The sequence below is a fragment of the Neomonachus schauinslandi genome, chromosome 9 (genome assembly GCF_002201575.2).
Source record: "Neomonachus schauinslandi chromosome 9, ASM220157v2, whole genome shotgun sequence".
NCBI lineage: Eukaryota > Metazoa > Chordata > Mammalia > Carnivora > Phocidae > Neomonachus > Neomonachus schauinslandi.
Window position 1 is genome coordinate 104,707,867 of NC_058411.1, and position 17,824 is coordinate 104,725,690.

The following is a 17,824-nucleotide window of genomic DNA, read 5'->3' on the forward strand; positions in this document are numbered from 1 at the left end:
TCGCACTCCCCCTGCTTGTGTTCCCTCTCTCGCTGTGTCTCTCTCTGTCAAATAAATAAAATCTTTAAAAATAAACAAATAAAATAAAAAAAGAAATGAGTATGCCTTGAGTGGCTAATGCTTCCAACTTGCTAGTAAAGTTTACGGCATTCCAGGGAGGATATTTGAGGAAGACGATTTTTTAAAGACCACTCATTACTTAGGTAAGATAGATCCTGGCACTTTCAACACCTGGTGTAGCCAAGAATAGTTCAAAATGATGGTATGTTCTCTGGAGAAAAGAAACCTTGGTGATGAATATTTTTCCTAGAGGAAGGGATCCCAGACCTTAAAAGAATATTTTGGGGATATTTTCATAGACCTTTTAAAAACTGTACCTTTGGAGGCAAAGTGGGCAGAAATTTTTCAGTTGATTTTTGTTGTGATTTCAGGGAATCCTGAATGTCAACAAACACAGGGCACAAATAGAAGCTTTCGTTCGACTTCAAGGAGCCAGCTGTAAAGATTCAGGTTCAGTATAAGCCTTACCTAAATTTCCATACCACATCTTTATTATGAAATTACACAGTAAAGAAAGCAAAGCTGAAACTGTCCCGTCGAATATGCCCGTCGGATTACCCCCACTCTGGGTGTGCGGGATCCCGGATTGGTGATTTCCCCCCTTGTGTTTTATCTGATTTTATTGCAATCAATTTTTAAAATTGAGAACAGCTAAATTTTATTGAGTATCCACTCTACCTCAGGTACTGTTCTAAGCACTAAACGTAGATATCATCATTGTTTTGCCCCTTTTCTTCGTGAGGATACACAAGGTTACAGGTGAGGAAGGTGTCATACAGAGAAGCAAAGTAACTCGCCCAAGCTCACACATCTGGTGAGCAGTGGGTCTGAGTCTCCTTCGGAGGCAGTTTGGCTGCGATTTTAAGACACTGCCCTGTGCAGCCTTACTGGAATAATTTTAAAAGTGATAAAAATGAAGATGATGTGTAAATAAGCCGTATCATAACAGAGTGTAGCTCTTAGGTCTTCAGTGGCAGGGAGCAAAACACCCTGGAAGCCGAGGGAACGTGGCTGGATGGAAGGAGAAGGAGAATTTCTCCCGCTGTCTGCTGCTTGGGGGTCTGGCGGGATTCGTGGTTCATCGGCCCGCTTACCACTCCCTGGCTGCGTGGCCCCTGACGGCATGTGACACAATTCCAGCGTGGGCTTACGTAGGCGGGTGCAGGGAGCGGCCACCTGCCATAAATATGGGCAGAGGAAGCCCTTCTCAAAGCACGTGACATAATAGGACGCGGTGGCCGTGTTTCTTCATTCCTAACCTGTGGAACGAAGTTTGACCTCCCCTTTGAAGGAGGAAGCTTTTCTCTGCAGGACCACTGATTAGATGTCCGATGCATTATGTGTGGCATTCCCCCGCGGCTTTATGGGGTTTCCGTGTGCCCGCCCAAACAGGTTTAGTCAGTGACATCCTCATCCACGGGATGAAGGCTCGAAACCGCTCGATCCATGGAGACGTGGTAGTCGTGGAATTGCTCCCTAGAAACGAATGGAAAGGAAGAACGGCTGCCCTGTGTGAGAATGACAGTGAGGACAAGGCCTTGGGAGACCCCCTGAGTGAGCCCATGCCCACAGGTGAGCCCGCTGGCAGGCCTCCCTGTTTCCGGTTTTCCCGTGGGAAGTTTATTTGTCCTGTCTGTAACGATCCAGAAATACTACAGTTATTAAGGTTCGTTATCGTTTCCTTTCCTCCATTACCCGTTGCCCCCTCTCTGCAGATTGATGTTATTCTCCTCAGCATCCAAATATGCCGTCATATCTCCCATCCTAGAACGGAACAAAACCCCAAATCCTCTCAAGTCCCACATCCCCTCCAGCTCCTGCCCTTTTCTCTGCTTTAGTGTACGACGAGACTCAGTGAAACCCCTAACCCTGCGTTCTCTCAGCTTCCTCTCTACCCACTGTCTCCCGAAGCCGCTACATTCAGCAGCCCACACCCCCAGAAACCCTTGACCTGACCTTTTGTCAAGGGCACCAGTGACAGCATTGCCTGTAGCCCTGGGCGCCTGTAACCCTCGGCAGCATTTGGCCAACAGATCACTGCCTCATCTTGGGCTTCTGGGTGCTTCGCCTCCCCTGCTGGGTGCTCCTTCTCGGTCCCTTTGCTTGAGCTTCTCCATCTTAACGGACCTCCAGGAGGCACCTGGGCTCCTCGCGGAATGTCCTTCAGTCCTCTCGCTCTGTTTCTCCAGCCCAGACCCCCTGCTCAGCCTCCAGTGTTGTCTCCTCAGTTGTCCATGTGGCATCTTCCCCTGAATGTCCGATGGGCACCTCCCACTTAGCACGCCTAATAACAAACTCCTGATTTCTACCCCCAAACCTGCTCCTCCCCGAGTCTTCCCCCTCTCAATAAATGGCAGGTTCATTCTGTACGTGGTCAACCCAAAGGCCCTGGGATTTACCCTCCACTTTTTCTGTCACTCATCAGTAAGGCCTGGCAGGCTCTGCCCTCTGTGTGGCCTGTCCCGCGCCCCACTGTTCCTCTCCTGACCGGGTCCGTGAGAACCCCTTGACGTGGCCATCCCAGCCACTGCCTCACTGGTCTCCCTGCTCCCCCCCTCGCTCCCAAATGGCCTTTTCTCCACACGGGAGCCAGCCACAGGGGTCCTTTTAAAGGTCTTTGGGTCCAGTCATGTCTCTGCTCTAAGCTCTCCAGTGACTGCTTCCTGTTTCTCTCAGAATAAAATCCGAAGTCTTTACCGTGGCCTACAGGGTCCCGCTGGCTTGGCCTGTCTTCTGTCACTGTCCTCGTCATCACTGTGCTCCTGCCACATTGACCGACTTGTCCTCTCACCGCTGAAAACGAGCTTTCCCCAAACCTCCTCATGCCAGCCTCCCTCACTTCAAGTCTCTGCTCAGATTGTCACTTCATTTAAAATAGCTGCCATTGCGGACCCTGTGTCACTCTTGGTCACCTTACCCTACTTTGTATCTTCCTTAGCAAACACCACTACCGTCCATGTATTTACTTTTTATTGTCTGTTTCCCACCCCTACAGACACCCAAACTAGAACGTCCACTCCAGAAAATCAGGGACTTTGTTCTGATACTGAGACATTCCCTGCACCTAACAGGGCCTCATACCTGGTAGGGGCTCAATCAATCAGTAGTTAAATAGTCAAAAGATAGCACTTTTAACTATTAAAGTTTGTTTTTTCTTGACCTCAGTCAGTGATGCTGGAAAGTGTTGTATGTCAGACTTAACGATTTGCATACTTCATTGTATATAGTGTTGGCCCAAATGATCTTGACTCGTGGGAAAATGCAAGAAAGACAGTGAATATGCACAGGAGAGGGCATAAGTTAAAAAAGTAAAAATCGGGATGCCTGGGTGGCTCAGTCGGTTAAGCATCTGCCTTCGGCTCAGGTCATGATCCCAGGGTCCTGGGATCGAGTCCCGCATCGGGCTCCCTGCTCCGCGGGGAGCCTGCTTCTCCCTCTGCCCCTGTCTCTCTCTCTGTCTCTCATGAATAAATAAAAAAAATAAAATCTTTAAAAAAAAAAATAAAAAATAAAAAATAAAAAAAAAAGTAAAAATCACTGGCTTTTCCCGACATCCTCAACCTGAGATTGATAAGAGAAGGGCAAAAGAGAAAGTGGAAAGTGGGACTGATGGATGATAAGTGTCACATCAGACCCCACAGCAGAAAGGGCAAACTGATGATGTTATAAAAAAAATTATCTTTCAAAAAATTAGCCATCTTAATATAAAATGCCAGGAAGGCAAATGTTTAAGCATCTCTACTTGTGTAGAATGTGCTTGATACAAATGGGACATTGTGTTTCCTGTTTTCTTCCTCATTGCTGAACTAGTCAGCATCCAGAGACGTAACATCTCACCAGTTAAGGCCTTATTTTGTTTTGTTTTCCCAAAGGCAGAGTGGTGGGCATCCTTCAGAAGAACTGGCGGGATTATGTGGTGACATTTCCGTCCAAAGAAGAGGTCCAGTCTCAGGGCAAAAACGCTCAGAAAATCCTAGTTACACCTTGGGATTACAGAATTCCCAAAATCCGCATTAGCACTCAGCAAGCAGAAGCGCTCCAGGTAGCTGACGTACTTCTCCCCTTTTCCTCCTGTCTTTGCCAGCCTTCCAGCTCTACCAGGAAATGCAGTTAATGCCTTTGCATAAGAAGGGATAAATTATTGATGGCATTTGGCATCTCGAGATCCTGTTTTTTAAAAATTCTAAGTATATAGAACCCTCTGTTAAGCAGTCCTTGGTTAATAAATGGAGGCCAGAGAGAAACTGTCCTAGAAGGAGCTGTGTAGGACAACTACAGAGTACATACATTATCCGGCTGTCCAACACAGAAACTTCCAATAGATATGCTTTGCCAACACTAACAAGCTTTCTTCCAGCCAGTGATATAGAAATACGATCCCTCTGCCCTGTGGGGATGATATAGTGGTACTTCACCGAATCGATTATCCATAAAGGAATATAGCACTGGAGAGAAGACATAAACAAGGAAGTTAGGAATAAACCTTTACTGTGGCGAAGAGTACGAGCATGGCCCAATTTCATTTGCCTGATGTTTTGCAGTTGGTAAATGAGACCTTGTAGCAGGACGTCCCGAGCCAGAGCCAATAACCGGGTCTTTGTGTACCCTTTGCATCCTTGGAAGCCTTCTGCAGGCTCTCTGAGGCCAGTTTCAACCCTCGCTTTCCAAACCCGTGGTTTGCTGGAGTTTGGGGGCAGTGGGGTTCAGTTCACACTGACCCCTCCCCCACCAGAAGATGCCCTTAAAACTGAGAAAGTAACTTCAAAGAAAGTAGAAAGCCGGGACGCCTGGGTGGCTCAGTCGGTAGAGTGTCTGCCTTCGGCTCAGGTCATGGTGCCAGGGTCCTGGGATCGAATCCCTCATCGGGCTCCCTGCTCCGCGGGGAGCCTGCTTCTCCCTCTGCCTCTGCCTCTCTCTCTCTCTCTGTCTCTCATGAATGAATAAATAAAATCTTTTAAGAAAGAGAAAAAAAAAAGTAGAAAGTAACTCCCACACTGGCAAAATTGAGATTTTTGTTTTGAAATGGAATTTGTACTATGCACAATGGGGTTTTCCTTCGTGTTGCAAATGTTAACTAGAATATGTCACAGTTGGCTTTCTTTAACAGACTAAAATTTGCAGCCTGTTTATTTGATGTAGAGAGGTGTTGCCTCCTTCCAAAGCATTGGGCCAATCACTTACACAACCATCTGGCAATTTAGTAAAACAGCAAGAATCAAAACAAGAAGCAAAACCCACTGTTAAATCGGCCACTCTTTTTGGAGCTTGCTGCTGTGTATCTTGTTTATCTGGTGCTTCTGATTGACCCACTTAATTCCTGGTGCTGGGCTGGTGGGTTTCTTTTTTTTTTTTCCTCTTTTTGTGCAGGACTTCCGGGTGGTTGTACGCATCGATTCCTGGGAGTCGACATCTGTGTATCCAAATGGACATTTTGTGCGTGTTTTAGGAAGAATCGGGGACCTGGAAGGGGAAATCGCAACCATCTTGGTGGAAAACAATATTTCGGTTGTCCCTTTCTCCGAAGCTCAGGTCCAGTTTCCCAGAGTCCTTTGGTCTAGTGAAGGACATTCTGTACAGTTTCTTTTTGCATTCGTTTGTTGTTTGTTTCATCGTTAAGAAGAAAAATCTCTGTACTGTGTAACCACTCACGAAAGCCACAGATAATGGAAGCATCTCACTCCTCTCTATTCTGTGTGTGGACCAGACTGAAGTCAGCTTCAAGTGCATAGTTAGTTTCCCAGAGCCTCACAGCTCTCAAATTTTTACATTTTCCAACTGTGCTTAAAAATGGTATGTCAGTGGCTTATTGTCAGTATACATCCATCGCCAGCAGCTGCAAGGTGCCTAGTTACAGACCCTACTGGGCTCCACTCCCTGTCCTAATCACTCACCCACAGGCCTGCACAGAGCCACGGGGAGCGGCTTCTAGGGTTCCATGTATCTCTGACCTGAGGGTCAAAAAATAATGCTCTTGAAACAGTTTTTGTAACCTCTGCAGAAAACACAAATTCAATAAACATAAAACATTAGCTATTTCCATCACTTCATGATCTTTTAAAATCCTCATAAATCTTGTTTATTAGTCTTGCATAACTAGATCCGTAGCATGCCCATGCTATTTTCTGTTCTGCTTCTTTCATTTAAAATTATTTCTGTGGGGCACCTGGGTGGCTCAGTCGGCTAAGCGGCTGCCTTCGGCTCAGGTCGTGATCCCAGGGTCCTGGGATCGAGTCCCGCATCGGGCTCCCTGTTCCGCAGGGAGCCTGCTTCTCCCTCTCCCACTCCCCCTGCTTGTGTTCCCTCTCCTGCTATCTCTCTCTCTGTCAAATAAATAAATAAAATCTTTTAAAAAATAAATAAAGGGGCGCCTGGGTGGCTCAGTTGTGAAGCGTCTGCCTTCGGCTCAGGTCATGATCCCAGGGTCCTGGGATCGAGCCCCGCATCGGGCTCCCTGCTCGGCGGGAAGTCTGCTTCTCCCTCTCCCATTCCCCCTGCTTGTGTTACTGCTCTCGCTATCTCTCTCTCTGTCAAATAAATAAATAAAATCTTAAAAAAAAAATTATTTCTGTGTATTGACATAGCTACTTTGTAGTTACAGCAAATTATTGCATATCGTTGTACTCTGCTTGGCTTAAGTCTTCCTCGATTGTTGGACATGGGGCTGTTTAATTTTTCAGTAGTAGAAGAAATGCTACTTCAAACATTTTTATAAACATTGCTTTTTTTTTTTTTTCCTCTTGCATCATTTTTCTTGGGATGTAGTCCTTAAAGTAAGATTACCAAGTCAAAGGGCATAAAAAATTTAAGTGGCTTTTATATATGGGCAGATCATTCTCCAGAAAAATTGGACCAGTTTGCATTGCCGACAAGAGCGTATGGGTGTTATTTTCATTATAGTCTTTGACAGAATAGTAGCTATAATAGTAAAATATTTTAGAATATTTTACATTATTAAATTTTTATGCTTAACATTGGTTTCTGGAAATTATTTGTTGACTTGTTTTGACAGCTCTTAGTGAAAATGTTAGAATAAAATAAAGCATGGATTAGACTTCACAGGACTAGAATTTTCTCTTCCCGTTTAGCCTACTTAACTGCAAATTGATGGCCTAAACAGGTAATAATAGAAAGTGCCCTAGATTGGTCCTGCTTAAATTATCTTTAAGGAATAGGCTTTTAGTACTTGGGACATGTTGATTTTTTTTTCAGGGCTTGCCTTGAATTAAAAGCTCAAGTACATTTAAACAAGTGGGTCATTTGAAAATGGGGAAGAGGTTGTGCTCTTTATAAGCCACCATTCATCCTTGCTGTGGCCTCCATAACTAAAGAAGCTGCCAGAAACTGGCACATTTCCTGCCAACCTGTAAGGGTCCTCAAGGGCAGGGGACTTCGTCTTTCCTATTGGCTCCTGACCTTTCCAGAACCTAGCGCAGTTCCTGACACACATTAGGCACCTAATAAATAATTATTGATCGAAAGAAGGAAACAAGTTTATTGCAAAAGGTAACAGGGAATGAATGGGATTTCTATGAGGTTGCAGTGAGAATGTTCCAGAGCAGATTTTCACAGGAAGCTTATGGTGCGAGAATTGCTGAATATCTGACTCTCGTCATACAGATGTGTGAGATGCCAGTCAACACACCAGGAAATCCCTGGAAAGTGAGTCCTGAAGAGGAACGAGAACGGAAAGACTTGAGGGAAACCCATCTTGTGTTCAGCATTGACCCAAAAGGCTGTGAAGATGTGGACGACACGCTCTCAGTCAGAACCTTAACTAATGGCAACTTGGAACTTGGGGTCCACATTGCAGACGTAACGCACTTCGTGCCACCAAATTCTTATATCGACATTGAAGCTAGGACAAGGTAATGTCTTTAGACACCAGCAGTGTATTTGTGACTCTAACCTATTCTATAACTCCCGAGTTTCAGAGTCTCAAAACAAGGATTTCCCAATTTTGTGCAATTCTGCAAATCCCTTCTAGGAAAAAAAAAAAAATGGAGGTCCACTTCCCCTTTCCCTTTAGAGAGATAGTTCCTTGATCAATTTACCTTTCCTTTTTTTTTAACAGAACCTTTTCAAACCCACTTTCCTTCTAAAGTGCAGTGAGTTAAATTTTTCCTGTATGGATACTATTTTCTATAAGTACTGGCTCATTACACTCGAATTTTTCCTAGACAACTAAGATTCATGTCACTTTTTCTTTCTTTTTATTGTCTGAGTATTGGAAGAATATTCAGCCCAAGGCAGTCCCCCTTAGTCCCTTGATTACCCAGTCTGCTGCACTTTATGAAACAGCAAGTCTTGGGGGATCTGCACTGAGGATGTGGCCTTTACCTCCCCGCGGCCCCTGCAGTCAGCCGTTGTGCTGCTGAAGGTCACGCACCCATGTATGTGTCATTCACAGGGCCACCACTTACTATTTAGCAGACCGTCGCTATGACATGCTGCCCTCCATCCTCAGCGCTGATTTGTGCTCTCTTCTGGGAGGCGTTGATAGGTGAGTTTGTTCATGATTTTTTTTTTTTAATCACCAGGGCTTGTCTTGGCCCTTCTGTGATGCCTAGTGCTTTTGCTTCTGGCCTCTTTCTCCTCTTCTTTTGAATATGCTCTGCCCCCTGCTCTCCACCCCTGATTTCCCCCTGTGCCCGCTGCGCCACTTATTTGTAGGCAGCTTTATTTCTCTAGCCTTCCCTTCCCTTCCCCTCATCTCTTCTGCCTGTCTAGCTGTGAGGCCGCTTCTCCCTCCGTTGTTGGCTTTTTAAACTCAGCTAAAGTCTGGGAACAAATGCGGACGATTTTGTGCATATATATTCCCCAGTTGAGGCTGTTTTGCATGAGGATCATGAACTTAGGGAGTTTTTTGTTTATTTGTTGTAGTTAACATTTACATCTATCTTTGAATACATATAAAACCATATAGTCCAGAATTTATAGGTTCCAAAAGATATTTAGTGAAAGGCTCCCCTCCTATCACTTTCCCCCAGTCACCAATTTCTTTTTATTTTATTTTATTTATTTGGGAGAGAAAGCACATAAGCTGGGGGAATAGCAGAGGGAGAGGGAGAAGCAGCCTCCCCACTGCACAGGGAGCCCGACGCAGGACTCAATTCCAGGACCCTGGGATCATGACCGGAGCAGAAGGCAGACGCCCAACCAACTGAGCCACCCAGGCGCCCCCAGTTACCAATTACTTACGTATTTTTCTAGACATAATGCATATACATACAAACATGTGGTCTCTCTTTTATATACAAATGGTGATGTTATATGTATATATGCTGTTCAGCAGCTTGCTTTTTATTTCTCTTAATGTAGCTTGGAGATCAGCCTATATTAATAACAGTTGCTTATCTATGGAAATTTGGATTGTTTTCAGTCTTTTGCTGTTACAAACAAAACTGTACCAAATTACATGGAACATAAGTCATTCCACATTTTTAAAATACCTGGAGGATAAATTCCTAGAAGTGGAATTTCTGTGTCAAAGGGTATATGCATTTGTGTTTACATAGATGTAATCAAATTGCCCTCCATAAAGGTTACACCAGTTATATTCCCACCACTAATGTGTGAAAATGCTTGTTCCCCCCCAACAGCCTTGCCAACACAGTATTTTGTATTTTTTTATCTTTGACAATTTGAGATGAAAATGGTATCTTACTTAGGTGGTTTTAATTTGCACTTTTCCTATTAGTAAATTAGTAAAAATTAGTAAATTATTTTTGTGTATGTTTAATACTCATTTATGTATGTATTTTCTGTGAACTATTTCATGTTCCTTTCCCCCTTTTTTTTTTTTTAGTTTTCCATCTATTTGTAATTGATTTATAAGAACTCTTTACATACTAGGAAAATTAGCCCTGTGTTTTTTATATGAGTTGCAAATGTTGCATATGTTTTTAAACAGACTGATTTGATGGTAAAGTGGTTCTTTACTAAATGAACTTTTTGCTAATTAACCTACCATCGAGAGTGATATGATAGTTCAGTGTTACTCTGTAAGATTTGAAAGGCTTTCTTCTTTACTAGAGAGCCCACCAGACTTAACTCTATCAGTCCTATGCTAGGCTAATCAAAATGGAGAACTGTAAGCTTATGTTTGTAACACTACATGTGAACTAATTTCAGATTTGCTCAGAGCTCAACAGAACCTAGTCTAACTTTGTTGTTTTAATTTTAAATAGTTTTTGAGCTAATGGTGGAGTGTTTGGATTGAGACATCGGTCCAAAAACCTGTAGCATTGTCATTTCTTTTAAGTTACATCCAGGGTCTAGTTCTACTTGCTTCAAAAATGGAAGAATTAGGGGTGCCTGGGTGGCTCAGTCGTTAGGCGTCTGCCTTCGGCTCGGGTCATGATCCCGGAGTCCTGCGATCGAGCCCCGCATCGGGCTCCCTGCTCAGCGGGAAGACTGCTTCTCCCTCTCCCACGCCCCCTGCTTGTGTTCCCTCTCTCGCTGTGTCTCTCTCTGTCAAATAAATAAATAAAATCTTTAAAAAAATAAAAAAATTAAAATTAAAAAAAAAGGAAGAATTGAATAATGATGTTAGCCTCACTGGTTTTGTAGGTACGCCGTAAGTGTCATATGGGAATTGGATAAAACCTCCTATGAAATTAAGAAAGTGTGGTACGGCAGAACCATTATTCGATCAGCATACAAACTGTTTTATGAAGCAGCCCAGGAACTGCTGGACGGAAACCTCCACATTGTTGATGATATTCCAGAGTTCAGAGATTTGGATGAGAAGAGCAGACAAGCCAAGCTAGAGGAGTTAGTGTGGGCCATCAGCAAGTTGACGGACATAGCGCGCCACATCCGGGCTAAGCGAGACCATTGCGGTGCCCTCGAACTGGAGGGGGTAGAGATTCGTGTTCAGCTGGATGAGAAAAAGAACATCCACGACCTCATCCCCAAGCAGCCCCTGGAAGTCCACGAGACGGTGGCCGAATGCATGATCCTGGCCAACCACTGGGTAGCCAAGAAGATCTGGGAGAGCTTCCCTCATCAGGCCTTATTGCGCCAGCACCCTCCTCCACACCAGGAGTTTTTTTCTGAACTGCGAGAATGTGCTAAAGCAAAAGCCTTCTTCATAGATACACGGTAACTCCTGCCTTGAGGGGGCAGAGGGATGCAGGGAGTGCTGTACACTGACTTATCTTACAGTAGTTCCTAAAATGGGACAGCCGAGTCTTTGACTAAGACTAGAAAACTTCTTGGCTCTCTTCATTTACTATAATGTAGGTATAGAGATTAAAATGAAAATGAGTTTATTTAGACATAATTTTGATCCACTACGATTTGTAAGGCGGTATTAAGGGACCTGTTACCCTTGGTTTAATTTCATAGACCCCTTAGGCAAATACCAAGAAGTAATCCTATTTATTTCATTACTTTAAAAATGCAGCTTATCGGGGCGCCTGGGTGGCTCAGTCATTAAGCATCTGCCTTCGGCTCAGGTCATGGTCCCAGGGTCCTGGGATCGAGCCCCGCATCGGGCTCCCTGCTCGGCGGGAAGCCTGCTTCTCCCTCTCCCACTCCCCCTGCTTGTGTTCCCTCTCTCTGTGTGTCTCTCTCTGTCAAATAAATAAATAAAATCTTTAAAAAATAAATAAAAAATAAAAATGCAGCTTATCTTTGAGGCAATATCCTAAAACACCACACCGATGATAAATTTATACCATCCCTTCATAGAATGAGACATCTCTGTTCACCCCCCTCCAGGATAAAAGATTTTCCCTATTAAAAATGATGTACAGGGACGCCTGGATGGCTCAGTCGGTTAAGCGTCTGCCTTCGGCTCAGGTCGTGATCCCAGGGTCCTGGGATCGAGTCCTGCATCGGGCTCCCTGCTCCACGGGGAGCCTGCTTCTCCCTCTGCCTCTGCATCTCTCTCTCTGTCTCTCATGAATGGATAAATAAAATCTTAAAAAAAATAAAAAATAAAAATTTAAAAAAATAAATAAAAATGATGTACAGGGGCACCTGGCTGGCTCACTTGGTAGATCATGTGACTCTCGATCTCGGGGTCGTGAGTTCAAGCCCCACAATGGGCTTACTTAAAAACAAAAAAATAAAATAAGGGTAAGTTTAAAAAATGATTAGCATAGAGGATTTTTTTTCGATATTTTGTTTCAAATAACAGGTGCTATTTAAAATATCTTCTATTTATTTACCAAAATGGATTTTTTTTTTTTTTTTTTTTGCCTCTGTCTGTGATGTATCTTTTGTTGGTTTATTTGGTGGGTGAGTGCCTGGGTGAGCACCGTGTGTGTGGGGCTCACTGGGTAAGGGCTTTCAGATATCTTGTATCATTTGTATTTTACAGATAGGGAATCCCATCTGGAGAAGTTAAGTGACTTACCTGTAGTTTAACAGTGAGTCAGGGCAGAGTCTGGACTTGAATCCACGCATTCACATCTATCACGCTGGAAAGCTCACATTAGCCCACTCATGATGCTCTGTTCATCATTTTCCATCTTTCCTTCCCTCCCTCTCTCTTAATGGGCTCTAGTACAGAACTGAATGATATGCTGACTTGTTTCACTTTTAATATAATTCTATTATTTCCTGGGTTTTAAAGATTGAGTAAATAAATAGAATATTTCCTGTCCTTTTCTCTTTAAGAAAAGGAAGATAATTTAAGTTTCTCTTAACTGTGCACCTCAGGTTTAGTTTAGTTTTGTTTTTTAAGTCCCTCTGCTCAGTAATTCTTGATTTTCAAAAAGTCCGTTCTTTGACGTGTAAGGGATGTTTAACTTCAGGGTGTTAAGAATTCCGTTCCACAAAAGTATTTGACCACCTACTATGTGCTGGGCATTAACCTAACCACATAGGTATCAGTACATTGCTCTTAACTACTTCAGAAATGTTATTTAGAGGCACCTGGGTGGCTCAGATGGTTAAGCGTCTGCCTTTGGCTCAGCTCATGATCTCAGGGTCCTGGGATCGAGCCTCACATCAGGCTCCCTGCTCAGTGGAAACCTGCTTCTCCCTCTCCCTCTACTGCTCCCCCTGCTTGTGCGCTCTCACTCTCTCTAATAAAATCTTAAAAAAATATATATATATATTATTTAAATTGATATACTTCCTTTGTTTCAACCTTAAAAGCAAACTACATTGCTATAGTTGAAAAGAGTTGCTTCTAAAACGTATCCAAAATAAAATTTCTTCAGAGTGAAAGATTTCCCTCAGAGTATTGACTTGTACATTGTTGCTGGGGACTAAATAAAGGTCTTTCCGATTTTTTTTTGTCAGGTCCAATAAAACACTGGCTGATTCTCTGGATAATGCGAATGACCCCAACGATCCCATCGTAAACAGGTTGCTGCGATCCATGGCCACGCAGGCCATGTCTAATGCACTGTATTTCTCCACTGGGTCGTGTGCGGAGGAAGAGTTCCATCATTATGGTGAATGATAGCATTTCCTTTTGTGTGGCCATAACCTTGAGCAGGTCGTTTAAAAACTATATTTTTTTGTTGATTTCCATCTTTTGGTTTCTTTCTGAAGGCCTTGCATTAGATAAATATACTCACTTTACATCTCCGATCAGAAGATACTCAGATATAGTAGTACACCGATTGTTAATGGCAGCCATTTCGAAAGATAAGAAAATGGAAATTAAGGACAATTTGTTCAGCAACAAAGATCTTGAGGAATTATGCAGACACATCAACAACAGAAACCGAGTAAGAGGGGATTTTAAATTCTCTTACCCATCATCTCTTTTGCTAAGAGAATATCAGCTTTATTATGTGGTGGAACGAAGTGCCATATATTCTAGCGCATTAAATTCTGCATTATTCTCCCCAATGAAATAACATGAAAAATTGTAAAGTTTCTTGTGTTGCTCTCAATACATTTATAGATGTTATGAAGTCACTTAATGTGGGTTTAGGAGATTTAACAATAGGTTAGATGTTTTTCCCAAAAAGTAGACCTGTAAAAGACCACGGATCATCTTACCACCCCGAGATAGGCATTATTCACTATTCCAGACAATGCTTTTTTTTATTTACAACAAAAAATGGTACCATACCTGCTCTCTGAAATCTTTTGCACTTGACACATCTGTTACTGACAACATCACTTCAGAGTAATGACATCTTTCTTTTAGAAGCTGCTTTGTATTGTATTTCATATTGTTGGCTAGTGGCTACAATATTGTACAGCATAGAGGAGAGCACTTGGTGATACAGAAAAATTGGAAACTACCTAAATGTTTAATACAGTTTTTGTATCCTGTATTCTAGTTCACTGCTGTGCAATATTATAGTCAGTAGCCATAGGGGCTATTTAAATTCTTAAAAATTAAAAATTCAGTTCCTCAGTTGCACGAGCCACATTTCACACGCTCCTAGACATGTGTGGCTAGTGGCTACCTTTGGGGCAACACAGATGTATCGAACATTTCCATCATTGCAGAAAGTTCTGTTAGGCAGTGCTGTTGTTCTGGGCAACCCAGTTTATAGCCATCCTTGTATATACACTTTTACAGGCTTCTCAGATTGTTGCCTGAATATATTCCTGGTGATAATGAATTGCTGACTCAGAAGGTGTGCACAAATAAAACTTTGATACAATTACCAACTTGCCCTCCAGGACAGCAATACTAATTTATACTTGCACCAGCAGGACTACGGTAGAACAGACTTGAAAATAAAGGCAAGGCATAGATATGGGTACTTTCCTCTACCTGAATGAACTGTAACAGATTTAAATAACAAACAGGTTTTTTCTTAAAGAATTAATTTTCTAAAAAAGTCATTTTTGAGGGAAAGATTGCTGGATGGTTAGGTTCCCACAAAACTGATTTAATTCATAATAGAGAAGAATATTTGTATTAATACTTTTCTAGAGTCCAACCTTTTTTTAAAGACATCATTTCTGTGGGGGTATGAATTCTGTTTCCCCCGGGAATGTCCGCATGCTTTAGGTGCGGCGGGTTGTGCTTCTTCTTACAGGCAGCACAGCATTCTCAGAAGCAATCTACTGAGCTCTTCCAGTGCATGTATTTTAAAGACAAAGACCCAGAGAATGAGGAGCGTTGCATATCTGATGGGGTTATATATTCAATTAGAACAAATGGTGTGCTTGTATTTATACCAAGGTATGTTACATCTAACATAATAGCTGTTAACAAATCATAGTTACACTCGGGGCGCCAGGGTGGCTCAGTCGGTTAAGCGTCTGCCTTCGGTCAGGTCATGATCTCGGGGTCCTGGGATTGAGTTCGGCATCAGGCTCCCTACTCAGCAGAGTCTTTCCCTCTCCCTCTGCCCCTCCCCGTGCTGTGCTTGTGCTGTCTCTCAAAAAATAAGATCTTAAAAAAAAAAATCATAGTAAACTAAGTGTAGAACACAAACAGTACATTAGATATAACTCGTTAAAATATAACAACTATTTGTAGGTACAGATGTACATAATGTAATAGAATAATGCACGATATAAGTATAAAAGGAGGGGCGCCTGGATGGCTCAGTCAGTTAAGCATCTGACTCTTGATCTCAGCTCAGGTTGTGATCTTAGGGTCGTGAGTTCAAGCCCCATGTTGGGCTTGTACTTAAAAAACAGTATAAAAGGAGATTAGCATCTAGTACATCTGTATTAGTGTTAAGATAGGATTTTACTTCCTTATTTAGCAAAATATTTTTCCATCTGCTCAGTGAAGTATTTGGAGGTAAATGAGAGGAAAAGTCGTTTTTGATCTAGAATAAAAACTAGCATTCTAGATTGAGTGTACAAGATTTGTATACTAAGAATACATTATCTCAGGATTTTTATTCTGGCAATGATTCAGGTTTGGGATTAAAGGTGCTGCTTATTTAAGAAATAAAGATGGTTTGGTGATCTCATGTGGCTCAGACAGCCGTTCGGAATGGAAACCGGGATCCCTTCAACGATTTCAAAACAAAATCACCTCTACCACAACAGGCGGGGAGTCTGTCACGTTCCATCTGTTTGACCATGTAACAGTAAGTCCATATTTACATTAAGCATTGTTTTCGACGTCAAGTATAAAGAATGTGATTTGGTAATATGCATTTTCTCCTCTGTGATAGGTGAGAATATCTGTACAGGCCTCCCGTTGCCATTCTGATACAATCAGGCTTGAAATAATAAGCAACAAACCGTACATGATACCAGATACAGAACTTTTTCATCAGAGTTCCCTCTTGTTAAAGAGTGATTTAGTGAAAGAAGTAACTAGATCTGTGGAGGAAGCTCAGCTTGCCCAAGAAGTCAAAGTAAACGTCATTCAGGAAGATTATCAAAAATACTGCCAAACAAAGGGAAGAAGCCTGTACACACTCCTAGAGGAGATAAGGGATCTAGCTCTCCTGGATGTTTCCAACAGTTATGGAATGTGACTCTTTTTACTTCATTAAAAGAGCTGTTTTGAGAACTCTTTCAACTTTCTTTCTAACCTTAACATCTAATGTTGCGTGTCACCTAATGTTCTAGTCGATTCGGATGCGGTAGATAGTTCACCAATGCACAAAACGTTTTCTCATCATTAAAGCTGCTTTAAAAAGAAGTTAGGTCCCTGCGGAAACTGATTTTTCAGAAATGCAGAGATCGTGAATGGTGACTCTGCAAGTCAGATTGCCAGTCTCTTTTAATAAATCCAGAATTGATTTTTGATTAGCTTGTCTCAAATCCGTTCTTTCAAAATAAGTTTTAATTTTTCTAGTAATTGGGGGCGCCTGGGTGGCTCAGTTGATTAAGCGACTGCCTTCGGCTCAGGTCATGATCCCGGAGTCCCGGGATCGAGTCCCGCATCGGGCTCCCTGCTTGGCGGGGAGCCTGCTTCTCCCTCTGCCCCTCCTCCCTCTCATGCTCTCTGTCTCTCATTCTCTCTCTCTCTCAAATAAATAAATAAAAATCTTAAAAAAAAATTTAAAAAAAATTTAAAAAAAAAATTTTTCTAGTAATTGCTCCTCTGGGCCATTTGGGTCCTAGGCCCCTCTGACAGCTGTCAGATTAACTTTTCAGTTGCCTTCAGGTAAGACAGTTCTGTCCACCTGCCCACTTTAAAACTATTTCATGTGACTCAAACCTCCCCTGCTGTCCCCACACCAGTTGGGGACAAGGCACAGGGAGTGGGGTGGAGTGCACAGGTAAGTAAGGTCTGTTCTCGCAAACTTCCCTTTCCACACTCATTTTGCTGAGTACTCCTTGGATGGAGCTGCATTGGCCTTGCCCCTTTTGAAGACTTGTTACTTTGCCAGTATATCCCACCCTGGAAGAGTAACTTTTTAGTCTGCCACTAGGCCATTCCCCAGCCAGCCACAGAGGCTCCCTCACCCCCAACCTGTATGTTCTTGTGCTCAACTTCCTGCCTTTCAGCCAAACCATCCTTGTCACTCTCCATCCCCAACAGAAGTCAGCAAGCCTGATGGCATTAAGATGCCTGCCTGTCCCAGCTTCACAGATAGAAACCAAAGCCACTTCAGCACCATCACCGTGCCAGTCTCTCTCATAAAAAGCAACCTTCCCGTGGCACCTGGCTGGCTCAGCTGGTGGAGCATGCAACTCTTGATCTCAGGGTTGTAAGTTCGAGCCCCACGTTGTGCGTAGAGATTACTTAAAAAAATAAAATCTTAAAAAAGAAAGAAAAAAAAAAGCAAACTTCCCATCTCCTAGTTTGTAAAAACTTGCTTTGCCTTTCCCTGTTGCCCATCAAAATCTGCCATGAACTAGAAAGACCTTTAAACTCAGTTGTCAACATGGCACTTTATCTGTAATTTACTCCTCCACC

At 42.8% G+C, this 17,824-nt stretch overlaps 1 protein-coding gene across 1 annotated transcript in view; it reads left to right on the forward strand.

The window, feature by feature from the left end:
- Nucleotides 1-16,707, forward strand: part of DIS3L (DIS3 like exosome 3'-5' exoribonuclease) — a 32,997-nt gene extending 16,290 nt beyond the window's left edge. Inside the window, exons 6-17 of the mRNA XM_021693908.1 lie at nucleotides 432-510; nucleotides 1,453-1,632; nucleotides 3,933-4,102; nucleotides 5,428-5,589; nucleotides 7,678-7,925; nucleotides 8,468-8,560; nucleotides 10,630-11,163; nucleotides 13,318-13,472; nucleotides 13,573-13,751; nucleotides 15,027-15,172; nucleotides 15,863-16,037; nucleotides 16,125-16,707. Of these exons, the coding sequence (XP_021549583.1) occupies nucleotides 432-510; nucleotides 1,453-1,632; nucleotides 3,933-4,102; nucleotides 5,428-5,589; nucleotides 7,678-7,925; nucleotides 8,468-8,560; nucleotides 10,630-11,163; nucleotides 13,318-13,472; nucleotides 13,573-13,751; nucleotides 15,027-15,172; nucleotides 15,863-16,037; nucleotides 16,125-16,433 (2,430 nt within the window). The 3' untranslated portion in view covers nucleotides 16,434-16,707. The remainder of the gene's footprint in view (nucleotides 1-431; nucleotides 511-1,452; nucleotides 1,633-3,932; nucleotides 4,103-5,427; nucleotides 5,590-7,677; nucleotides 7,926-8,467; nucleotides 8,561-10,629; nucleotides 11,164-13,317; nucleotides 13,473-13,572; nucleotides 13,752-15,026; nucleotides 15,173-15,862; nucleotides 16,038-16,124) is intronic.
- Nucleotides 16,708-17,824: the final 1,117 nt, after the last annotated feature.